This window comes from Phacochoerus africanus, chromosome 2 (genome assembly GCF_016906955.1).
Source record: "Phacochoerus africanus isolate WHEZ1 chromosome 2, ROS_Pafr_v1, whole genome shotgun sequence".
Classification (NCBI taxonomy): domain Eukaryota; kingdom Metazoa; phylum Chordata; class Mammalia; order Artiodactyla; family Suidae; genus Phacochoerus; species Phacochoerus africanus.
Genome location: NC_062545.1, coordinates 46,144,884 through 46,158,293, shown reverse-complemented (window position 1 = coordinate 46,158,293; position 13,410 = coordinate 46,144,884). Strand labels below are relative to the sequence as shown.

At 34.0% G+C, this 13,410-nt stretch overlaps 1 protein-coding gene across 1 annotated transcript in view; it reads left to right on the top strand.

Annotated features, from left to right (window-relative positions):
• The window catches only part of EYS (eyes shut homolog), a 1,324,234-nt gene that overhangs the window by 476,688 nt on the left and 834,136 nt on the right, over positions 1 to 13,410 (top strand). Inside the window, 1 exon segment of the mRNA XM_047769134.1 lies at positions 5,354 to 5,553. Within this exon segment, the coding sequence (XP_047625090.1) occupies positions 5,354 to 5,553 (200 nt within the window).

Sequence of the window (13,410 nt, the reverse complement as noted above, 5' to 3'; positions counted from 1 at the left end):
CCTATTAACTTCTGTAGACCTATATTCAACCATGTAAGTTTGGGAAAGAAAGAAGCATATAAAATTATATTGGAAGTAAACCTTAGTGATATTAAGTATTTACCGTTTACCCTGTCCTATGTATAGTACCACAACCAAGGAATCTCTTTGAGAGAAGTCAAGATTTGGTGGTACAATGAGCCCTTAAGTGGAATTCAGGCATTTAGTGTCTATGTGATTTTATGCTGTTGTCTCTTATTATAGGACCTTGTTGAATTCACTCCAGTACCCTTGGGCTTGTCATCATCCTTGAATGAAGTAAAATCTTAGGACTAGAATCTTGCTTCCCATGTTTGGTCCACAAACTAGCAGCAACAGTATCATCTGGGAATTAGTTAGAAATTGGGAAACACAGGCCCCCTCCCAAAGAGTTTTAATGTGCTATTAGGAAGCTATCCAGAAAATTCACATGCAATTTAGGTTTTAGAAACTGTCCACTATGTTGGTAGATTTTATTCTAGAGCTGCACAGCATTCAAGAAATTCTATGAAACTTAATAGGTCTTTGCAGTTGATAAGGTAGGGCTCTCATGGGTACCATGTCCTGTTTTCACTCTTCAAAGAGACAGTTCCATGATTACTCATTTAACGTGTTTTGTTTGGCTAAGATCTTATTCAAGAAAAGTGTTCCAACTTTAAAAACAGCAGAGCTAAAATCGAAACATCATTGGAAGAGAGAAATGCTATGATAAAGAAGATCTCAGATAAAAACTGTCAGAGTGGTAACAGGCACATTTAGTAGTCTGAGCAGTCCACAGTGAATACATCATTGCTCTGATACTCTTACATTTCTGTATATTTCCTGGCTTGGGATCCTGAATGCATGTTGAATGAACATTGACATCTAGCTCAATTGTCTAGATTGCCATGGTTTGCAGCATTACCTCAGCTTCCTTCTCTTTCTCTAAGCTACCAGCCTTTTGTTTCTTTCCTTTTCTAAATTAAATTAGTAAATTCTTCTTAGGAAGCACTTTATTATATTAAATAGTGGGTAGAAAAGTAATACAAATAATGAACAAAAGGAAAAGCATCTTTCTTAATTTTTGAATGAGGAAAGATCAAGAACTTTAAATGGTATTTGATTTTTTTCTAAAAAAGAAATTGCTTTTGTATTTCACATTAAGTTTTCTAATTAATTTAGTAAGAGATTCTTGTAAACCCTAGAGACAGAACTTTTGGCAATCTAAAATACTATCTCTTTCTTCCCATTGGAGATATAATTCAATTAGTTTATGTAATGCTTTCTAATAAATCAGTCTAAATATACCCTGCCATAGGGCTAAGAGGGAAACGTGGTTTCCATGCCATTCCCTGTGGAAGTTTGCATTTACACTCCATAAAAATAACTGCAATACCTGCCCCAAGTCTAAATGCCCTTGGCTATCCTTAAGGAGTTCACATTTTCAGCAAATGTAGGGCTAATATCAGAATGGTATTCATTTATAGAATGAATGAATTAGTGATAATTCTATCACTTGGGTACATGTAAAAAATCACCATCTGTGTTCCAAGCATGACTTGAGTTTTTTTTAATTCAAGTGCACAATCAATTTCTTATTTAAAGTGGCACTAATTAAGCTCACCAGTGATTTTGACAAACCTTTAATTTTCCATTTGATACATGGTATGAATGCAACAGATCCCACATTAGCCTTGTCAGTTTGAGTTTTTATTGTTATATTAACACCTCTCAGAAGTCATTAAATGTTTATAAGCAGGAGTGTCAATTAATGATAGCTGTATAAAATACCACTTTTCAGGGTGAAATGTTGAAAAAGTCTCATTTTGGATAGGCAATTGTCCTGGAAGATATAATAACTTGAATTCCCAGAGTGCAAATGAATCCTATTTGTATACATTTACTAAGAAATTATGTGTAAACAACATATTGAGAATACATTTTTTAAAGTTTTGCTAATCTTGTCACAAAGTTCCAGACTTATAGATGAAAATCTTACCAGAGTTACATTACATTGAAAAGTGGTGTCATACCATTTTTATGGCACAATTCTCTGTGCTTTTCAAAATATCAGCATGTATGTAATATCTAAAATGTGAACTTAAGAAATATGTGGTATGATTTGGTAGACAACAGATGTACTGAGGAACTCACTTTCTATTCTAAGTTCCAAATGACTTAAATGGAAGCTGACAAGTTCCTTGGCTTTCAGAATATAAAGGAAAGAAGATGGCATTTACTGAACAGCTATTATGTCCCAAGAATAGGACTAATTGCTTTATATTCATTATTTTACTTAATTATCATAAGAACTTGTATGAGGTGAATGATATTACTGCCATTTTATGCATAAATGGACCTACAATAAATTGAATACCTTTGCAGATTGAATAAAAGTAGAAGTATGCAAATATTCTAAAGCTTAAAAAGAAAGAGACATATTATCCAGGTTCCTCTGACTCCACAACACCCCTGTACTTCTAGAATGCTGGACATAAGTCTGGATATAAGTCTGGACACATGCATAAGAAAAGTGGTTAATTAAAAGATTATGATCAAATGTACATGCTGGACATAAGTCTGGACCCATGCATAAGAAAAGTGGTTAATTAAATTATCATCAAATGTACATTAAGAATCTGGATCAAGGTGGCAATAGTTGAGGCTCTGAATTTCCCTCCTGCCGGAGACACACTGAATGTACATTCAAGCACAGAACAATTGTTCCTCTAAGAAACCCAAAAACCAGCTGAGTAATGACTGTGCAAAAGCAACTGAGAAATAAATACATTGAAATGCAGAGGAAAGGCTGAGATCCACTCTCACCATAAACCCCACACCTGGGACAACACTATACAGTAAGGAGTGAATCCCTAACTTCTAGCTCTCCCTGAGAAATGATGGGTTTGGACCCCACACCTAGCATCTCAAAATTTTAAGTGTAAAAACATAGAGCTTTTCTATGCATTCAAAGTTAAGTTTTTAGCATCTTAAAATATTAAAAAAAACTGCAATAATCAGTCATGTTTCTAACAATAAACTATCAGAAAGAGAAATTAAGAAAACAATCCCATTTACGATAGGAAAAAAAAAGAATATTATACTTAGAAATAAGTTTAACCAAGTTGATGATAGTTCTGTACAAAGAAAACTATAAAATATTAATGTAATAAATTGAAGACACAAAAAATTGATTTTCCTTATTTATGAATTGAAAGAATTGATATCATTAAAATGTTTATACTACTCAACAATCTACACACTGTAACCTTTATAAGAACTCCCATTTTCACTGAAATAGAATAAATAATCCTAATATCCATATGGAACCTCAAAAAACCCCAGATAGCCACAGAAATCCTGATAAAGGAGAACAAAGCTGCAAACATCAACTTCCTAATTTCAAACTATATTACAAAGCTATATTAACCAAAATAGTATGATATTGGCATAAAAACACATATAGACCAATGGAACAGAATAGAAAACCAAGAAATAAATCCGCACAAATGTATTTAATTAAGAATATACACTGCAGATAGGAAATTCTCTTCAGGAGTTCCCATTATGGCTCAGTGGTTAATGAATCTGACTAGGAACCATAAGGATGCAGTTTCGATCCCTGGCCTTGCTCAGTGGGTTAAGGACCTTGTGTTGCTGTGAGCTGTGATGTAGTTCACAGATGTGGCTCGAATCCCACATTGCTGTGGCTATGGCATAGGCCTGTCTGGTGGAGGTGCCAGTTCAATCCCCAGCCCAGCTTAGGGGTTAACACTCCAGCATTATTGTAGCTGTGATACAGGTTAAAGCATTGGCCTTGGCCTGGAAACTTCCACATGCCATGGAGGCACCTGAAGGAAAAAAAAAAAAAAAAAAAGATTACTGACTGTTCTCCAAAGAAGCCATATAAATGACTAACAGGTATATTAAAAGGTGCTCAATGTCACTAATCATCACGGAAATGGAAGTCAAAGCCACAATAAGATATCATTTCATTCCTGTTAAGATGTCTATTATCAAAAAGACAAGAGACAACAAATGCAGAGGATGTACATGCAAAGGATGTAGAGAAAAGGAAGCCCTTATGCACTGCTGGTGAGAATGTAAATTGGTAAATCACTGTGGGAAAACAGTATGGAGATTTTTCAGGAAATTAAAATGAAACTACCATATGATCCAGTAATCAACTTCTGGGTAAATGTTCAAGGGAAATGAAACCATTATGTTGAAGAGAGAGCTGTGCATATGTTCATTGCAGCATTACTCACAGTAGCAAAGATATGAAAACAACCTAAGTGTCCATCAACAGATGACTGGATACAGAAAATGGGATAGCTATATGTACAATGGAATATTATTCAGCCTTAAAAAAGAAGAAACCCCTGCCATTTGTGACAACACTGATAAGCCTGGAGGGCATTATGCTAAGTGAAATAAGCCAGACTGAAAGACAGAGCTATATTGTATCACTTATATGTGAATGCTGAAAAAAAAAGTTAAAAGTACAGAAAGAAGTACAGGGAATAGAGTGGTGGTTGCCAGGGCCCCAGAAGTTAGGGGGAAGGGAAAAATAGGGTACAAATTTAATTTATAAGCTGAGTAAATTCTGGGAATCTAACATATAACATGGTGACTATAGTTGATAATGCTGTATTGTATTATTAATATTTACTAAAAAAAATAGAACTTAAGTGTTTCACTACCCTGACCCAAACCAAAAAAAGTAAATATGCGATATGATGGACATGTTATCTTGATAAACATACGCAATGTGTGTACATAATACACTTTTCATGATGTAGATATATATCATCACATTTTACACTTTATATTTCAGAGTTTTATAAAATGTATTATATTTCAATAAAGCTGAAAACATATACATTAATTAATTCTGGTGAAAAAAAATGAATGGTATACAAACTCAGATATTTTAGATGTTTTGTCTTTTAGAGGGGTATAAGTCAATTATGAATTGTCTATTCTAAGTATGTGATCAAACCCATTATTAGTCATTATCCAAGACAGCAAAGTTAAACTGGGACTGTCCCAGGCAAATGGAGATGTATGTAGATATCAAGGGTCAGTGAATTCCAGATATGCACATCATACATAATTTAATAAAGTCTAATAATTTTTTTTCTGAAAAATCAACAAGATATTTGACAAGTATTTCTGGTGATAAAATTAAAAATCACTTATTATTAGCAATACATATTTCAGTTTTTAGAGTAAGGGAAAATTAGATAAGCTTGCAAATTAGTTTCTTTAAAATGTTCAAATAAGAATATAATTGTAAACAAATTTCTAGACTTAACACTAATAATCAAATTTGATTCTCTCTCTTCTAATTTAGGACTGCACATCCATCCTCTATACAAATGAAGACTTCTGCCAGAAGGCAGCCCACAGCTTTCCTTGCATTTGCTCAAGCCAATCCAGTGATACATATTGTGAAGTAAATATCAGCAGTTGTGCTGATCCTGTGCTGAATACAGTCTTCTGGCTTAATGGAGGGATTTGTGTTGATGGACATGGACACACGTTTTACTGCAGGTTAGTATTCATTTATCCATGAATAACTACATGTACATTATGAAAGCTTATAAACATCCCACTAGTAAGGCACTCTGAAATGCAGAAACTAAGCTTTTATGTAAGTTTTCATCTTTAAAAATGCAGTCCTAAACTAGAAATCAACAATTCTAAAAAAAGCATTGCTCATATATTTTTCCAAATACCAAGTATTCATATCAACCCAAGTTGGACTCTCAAATGTAATTGTTGCTCATTTTATAACTGTTTCATATATCCTCTTTCCCCGAATTGGGTTCTTAATCCTTTTCTTAAAATTACTCCACATGAATGACTTACAAATAGTTCATATTTATAGCATACTTAACCAAAGATTCATCTCTCACTACTGTATTTCCCTTCTAAGATCTTAACAATTATAAAGTTTTTAAGATTTAAACAAATTCACCTGTCACTGCATTTTTAAACCAATTATTATTTAAGGTATATTTTTTAATTTCTTAAGAGATGAATTTTCATTACCTTTGTTTTTTGTGGGTTTTTATCATTTGTTTTTTGTTTTGTTTGTTTTCACCAACAAAATGAGTTTATTAAAGAATAGCAGAGGAATTGCAATTCAGAGCAATTAAGCTATAGCCAACATCACAGGCAAGCTGGGTAAACAAAAAAAGGAATATTACTTTATAGAGAAAAATGGAAAAGTTGGGAGGGGCTAATATGAACAAAGGTCTGTTGGAGGAAAAGAGAGAGTTTGGAGCAGTGATGGCTTCTCATTGGCTGTGTTATGAAGTTTTCCATTGGCTGAGCTTGTTGTTGGGCAAGGAGAAAATCTTCGTTCCTCCTGCTGGAGCATTAAGATTGAGACCTTCTTGCTTAGAAATGTAAAGCTGCAATGGATGGTGTGTGCATGAGTACTCCTACTTCAAAAATTTCTGAATCGATTTTAAATGATGTTTCTCTTTATTAATTTTTATGCTGATTTTAAACTAGACATGTCTAAGTTAGTCTGTTGTTTATGATTAGCAATATACATAATATGTTGGTCTTTTGTGAATTTAGCCATTATCTGTTTAATTTAAAAAATATTAATGAACCTAGATATTTTAAAAGAAAAAACTCACTTTACCTTTTTTTCTCTGTGTCGGTTTGATTTGGAAAAAGATGATGTTAAAATTTTTGAGCAACCATTTCTGTTAAAATATCATAAATTACTGAACAGTTAGTTGACCATGCGTATTATTTAATAGTAAATTTTATCTGTTATTTATATACCTTATCAGTTGCTTATCTTTAAATTATTAATATAATCTGCCTTGTATTCAATACTGCCGCTACCATACATTTTGCTCAGTATCTATGACACATTCTTGACCTTTTATTTATTTTAATCCCTGCAATATCATTTTATTTGAGTCATAGATACAGATTTCACATAATCCCAAGATTATTATATTTTCATTTAACATATACATACAGTATTTATTATGATGATGCAAGTTTTATTTATTACATATTGGCTAATATGCCATTTTCAATTGTTCTATGTGAGTGTATATGTGTTTATGTTTTAAATTGTATTTTGTATTTTTGAGCATAGATTTTGCTTATTTTTCTCTGGCAGTATGTAAACATATTTTTTAATATCAGTGCTAATTACATATAATGAAATTATAAAATTGATCATTTGGCCATAGCAAGCACCCTCCAGATTATAACCTAATTAGGAGTTGAATTAAGTCGGCAACAGAATGTTGAGCATTTATTCTCAATTGATATAATGCTTTAAACCAGAGTTCCATTCATGGAAATATTTTTAAATCAAAAAATTAGAAATAAGTGTACCTAAATCTAAAATGTATGTTTTCACAACATGAATAGTATTTGTTAAATCAAGTACTATAAAAGCTGCTCTATCAATGTTCCTTTTGGGGGATGTTATCCATCAGCTAGTTAGTCTGACCTTAAGGTGTGAACTCAATGGAATTCAGAATGAAGACACTGCTTCTTCTAGGCATCTCTAAGGGACAAGGGTAGGCATTCATTATTGCTAAAAGGTTATTCAAAAACATTTGAATATCCATGTGTATTCAAAATTTTCATTGCTGATTCAAGGTGCCCAAAAGCCCCGAAAATCTGTGAATGGTGAACGCTTGAGGGCAGTGCAGATTCTAGGGGACTTGCACAGTGACTGGGAGGATCCAACACAGTTGGTGCCAAAATAGCAGTCCCCAGACAATTTATTACAAAGGAAACTCATATTATGGGAGGGAGACCTTTGCAAGTTAAGTCATCAGATTTCTACTTGCCTAAGGATAAACCTGTGATATATTTATTTAAAACATGATAAAAAACATTTTAAAATATAAAAATATATCAAACTTATTGTTTAAATCTCTATTTTGCATTCTTCAAATTTAATTTTTAAACTCTTATTCTTAAAAATGTGATGAAATATTTAGTTATTGTCTTCTTTATGCTCATTTTCCTGAATACATACAAATCAATGTTAATGTCTTGGTTCTTATTGCTGGTATATTTGTTAGCTTTCAAAATTTTGTTTGATTTTAATTGGGGAAATAATTATCCAAACCTATAAATTTCCATCTTAAGAATACTTATCCTGAAGCTTTATTTTGATAAAACTTCCTTATTAAAAGATTTCAGCTCTCAATATTCTGTAGAATATTCTATATTATTGGCTCCCTAGTGATTTCAGGAGAATTAATTTTTTTTCAGTCAAAATCTCAAGTTGTAATCACATTTGAAAAAAAGAAAAAACATAAAATATATTACCTGGAGTGATTGCCTGGAAAATTTGACGCTGCCAACCTAAAATATTTTGTTGTGTTTTTGGCTTTACATATGAATTAGAACTTGGTGAAGTTCACATTTCTTAGATCTTATGTTGAGTGAGGAATTTGCAGTAGATGCTATTATCTTGCTTTCTTCTCCATCATTGCAGAAAAAACAGCAGAGAATGGCCTACTCTCATGAACGTTATGTTTTATGAACACATTTGATTCACTTCCCTTAGTGAAAGCTGACACAGTTTTTAATTTCTTTAATTCAAAAAGGTGTATAAAATATTTATCCCAATGACTGTTATGTTGAGAACTTATAATTTAATTCCTTTCCCTTTCATCTTTGAAGTAGAAGCATTTAATTGGAATATGTGATGTTACATATTTCTTATTTCTTCATGTCTGAAAACTTTTCTCATATTATTCTTCTGTTGTTCTTTTGTGCATTCGTACTGGTTCAATAATTCTTCATTTTTCTTCAGATACTAATACTGCTTACATATTGTATATCGCTAATTTAAACTGATTTTCATGCATATCATTCTTTTTCTTTTTTATGTCTTTTTGAAAAGATCCTTTTCAATTCTCTATTTACCTCTCAACCTTTTGTTTTATGAATTTTTTTCTTATAACAAAATTATTTTCTTCTAATTTTCAATGCATGTGAACTCTTGAATAGGCATTTTATTCCATTGTAAATGGAATGCCCACTAAACAAAGAATATTGTTATTTTCGATAAATTGTTACATAATTTTTTAAGTTGACTTAGTCTCGGTTTGCAACATGTTTATGCCAGCTTTATTGCTCATTGCTAGTGTTATCCAGATATCTTTGAATTCCAAATCTACGGGCCAAACTCTTTACTGAATTATTCCTGTGTTGTGAGAAGCCTGACCAGTTAAAGGACAGGAATGGAAGCATTAATACAGAGACATACCTGAGATAGCCTATTCCATTACACATGTAGACCTAGGTGAAAAATCTACGAGTGTATGGATTCATTTAAACATCTCTACCATTCAGATTTAAATTATAGGGCTTCTGTAGGTCTGAGAAGTGTCAGATTTGTAGTTTGTTCATTACTGATTTTTCTCATGAAGACATTTGATTATTTTAGATAATTTTAACAATGATGTATAATGAGTAGCTATTATCAACTCTTCCTTCTTTCTAACATAGTTACATTTTGAAAGGCATAGAGAATCTTTCAATGGAAAAAAAATGAAAAAGGAGAAAAAAAGAATTACTTAAGCCTGACTGTTTAGAATGTGATCCTTGAAGATGGTAACTGAATAAGCCAGTGTTTATAGCCTGGTTTTCTCATTATGTGATAAATACATAGGTGATGTTGCTTTGAATACTTATATAAATATGTTAACCATTTCAAGCAAAATAAGTTAATATTTTTAGATAAACAGTTACTGGCTGTTAGGTGCATAGTAACATAAACTGTTCAAGTAATTCTATAACCATACTGTGGATCTTTTCTGGAGAAGTGAAACGGCATTTCAAACACCTAAATTTATTTTTACGAATATATATGTTGGGCAATTCAAACTCTGAAGTGAGTAAACTTATATTTCCCAATGAAGACATATAAAATTAACAATAGAATGTTTAAAATACAAGAAAAAAAATTGACAGCTGATGGGATTTTTCAAAATCTTTGCCATTCACACACTCCATTTGTTATTTAAAATAAATGAAAATATATTTTTGTTCAGAAAATGTAGTATCTTATGGTTACACTTCTGTTTTTAAATTTACATAGGCGCTCCTGTTGTGGCTCAGCAGTAATAAACCTGACAACTACCCATGAGGACTCAGGTTCAATCCCTGGCCTTGCTCAGTGGGTTAAGAATCCAGTGTTGCCATGAGCTATGGTGTAGGCCAGAGGCTACAGCTCCAATTTGACCCCTAGCCTGGGAGCTTCCATATGCCGCAGGTGCAGCCTGAAAAAAAAAAAGAGAGAGAGAGAGACAAAAAAAAATATCCTAAATGTTTCCTATTGACTCATGGAAATTTAGGACTGAAGATTATAGAAATTACCTCTAGTAATCTACTGATTTCATATATGAAGACACAAACTCCTGAGGTGGTTTATACTATGTCTACTGCCTAGAAAGTCATGATCCCTGGGAAAAACACTAGACTCCATTGTATTGCTCTTTCATTTATTAATTTTTAATTCAAAATACAAAATATAAAAGATAAGGTTAAAAATGGGAAAAAAAAAGAAACATATATAGCTAGCAGACTGTTCTCTAGATACAGTTAGACATCTGTTTTGTACTTTATATCCTGGTGCAAAGTTTAAAGACATTAATGACTTTGTTCAGTTTAATAATAGCTGCTTTCAGAAGTCAATAAGTATTATTAACCATGTGTAACAGTTTAATAGCATTTTAATGTGTTCAAGTTTTATTAAACCATAAAAACTATGTTGAAATTATACTAAAATCCAAATTAGAATCACACAGCAGAGGACTATAGAAATAACTAAAAACATTATATGTAACTTTTTTCTCTGGCACCATGTAGATTATAAAGAATATATCAAATAATTTATAAAAGAAAGCACTGAGACACAAAGATATTTGGTTTTGTTTTTAATATGTGAAATCCTTCTGCAGGCAGTTTTTCCCTCGGAGTTCTCTGCTTCTGGTTTTACAGACCCCTTTCCATCGCCTAGGACTTCCTGCCCTCCAACTGCGAATATCCCTTCACTCTGATTATGTTTTCAAAAATATCAGATGGACCATATACATTCTAAATTAACTTTTTTTTAACTCTCTCAATCCAAAAAAAAAAAAGCCTTTGACCAGGAGTAAAAAATTAATTAATTATAGGAAGAATCCATTTATGAGAAAAATAAATTGCATTATTTTGACTTAGTATTGCAAGGGATAAAATAATAAGAAAACCCACACTCTGTAATAGGCCTACCATATGAACAGGATGTTTGCTATTTTAGAACATGGCTTCAGAATATGAAGAGACTCAAATTTAAAAATTTGATTGTTTTGATTGTTATACCTTGTGTTTTAATAATTACAATATAATTTTTAATTCTGTATTTTATTCATCAAATCAGTAGGCCTTTTGGTATATTAAAATGTGGGATATATTTCCTTAACATTTATTTCAGTTTTATTTTATAATGAAAACGCCTCTTGATCACTGTATGAGCTATCACAGCCCTTATAATGATCACTAAATATTTTCAAGACTCATTCTTTAAGACAATTGCTAGAATTTTCAATGAAGAAAATATTTTTTTTTTTTGGTCTTTTTGCTATTTCTTGGTCTTGGGCCGCTCCCGCGGCATATGGAGATTCCCAGGCTAGGGGTCCAATCGGAGCTGTAGCCACCGGCCTACACCTGAGCCACAGCAATGCGGGATCCGAGCCGCGTCTGCAACCCACACCACAGCTCACGGCAACGCCGGATCGTCAACCCACTGAGCAAGGGCAGGGATCGAACCCGCAACCTCATGGTTCCTAGTTGGATTCGTTAACCACTGCGCCACGACGGGAACTCCGAAGAAAATAATATTTTAAAAAATTTCTGAATTGCCAATAGAGAAATCTCCCTTTTTTATTGTTTTTTGTTTCGAAGGGATCTCATTGCCTGGGAACAGCCCTATACATCCTGTGTGTGCCCAGAGGGTTTGTTGAGAGAGCTGAATCTGATGTGAGCAAGGGTCACATCCTCCTCCAGGGTGTACTGGAAGCTACCACCTAGATAGGGGGCAGGCCTGGAGATGGAGGGGCTAGATCCAGAGACAGGGATGAGCTGGGGTTTCTCCTCTATTCAGTGGCCTTCACTGCCCAGGAGTTGAGTCATGTCTGAAGAAACTGGAACAGAAGCCCACAGATTTATGTCTGAGCAGGCTCTGTTCCCTTTAAGTGTATGCTCCACCTCCTTCCACCACAACCAGCACCCTTACCCCGAGAGGGGAGCAGAGATGGAGCAAGAGGGTCTGGTGTGTATATTCAGCAAGTGTCAGAGCGCAAGGTGGGGCCAGCCATCTGGCCACCATGAGATATCCAGCTGCCTCTGAAGCTCCGTCTGTGCAATGGCCAATAATTTTGCCCTCGACCTGCTTATGCTTAGGATTTGAGCCCAACAGCATTTCATAGGTGAGATTTTTCCATAGTCATGCTGTCCACAGTCCGGTGTGTAACTGTGACTGGAGGCAAATGGTGCTGGGTACTGGGTGCTAGAGCATTCGCTTGGTTCAGGCTGGGTTGTTCAGGATGGTCACTGCAAAAGAGAGAGCCAGTCCACCCAGTGCACTCTGCTTCAGAGAAAGCAAAGCATTTGTGCTCCTCCTGAGCAGAGCCCAGACATCCCACAGCCCTCCTATAATTCCAGTGGCCCTACAACCATCCAAGGGGGCTTTTCTTCCCCACTCAGACTCCAGGGCTGGTGCCGAAACCAATCACTTTCCAGGGAGGGTCTCTACCTGTGTATCTCCCTTTCCTCTGAGTCTCCTTCGAGAGGCACAGATCCCAACCTGGTTGCTCCTCTTGCCTTACTACCCAATTCGTATGCATCTTTTTGCAGGCCTGGTTCTACAGGAGTCTTTCTCCAGTTAGTTTTCAATAAGAATCATTCCAGATGTAGAAGTATTTTTGATGTGTTTGTGGAAGGTGAGTTTAGCATCCTTTTATGCCACCATCTTGATTTGAGTCAAACTAATTCTTATAAAAGTTAATCTTTAGTAATACCGTGCAAGTTATTCCATGTAGAATGACTTTTCTAGGGGAAGAATTTAAAATATTTTAATTGATACATATCAAATGGCTGTCTCAATGTAAAACACGCCATCTTCCAGCATTTAGAGAGAATCTGTTTTATCTGATAAGAATAAGACAAAGAATTACTCTAAAAGCCCATAATGCATCATGATTTATGTAACTTAAAATAAGTCAGTGAATCTCTCTGAAGCTTAGCTTCTTCATTTATGAAATAGTTTTAAAAAAATACCAGCCTAATAAGACTAAGACGAGGACATCATGAGATAAAGATAATTTACATGGAAAACCTCTGTTCAACAACTAGTTGAGAGAA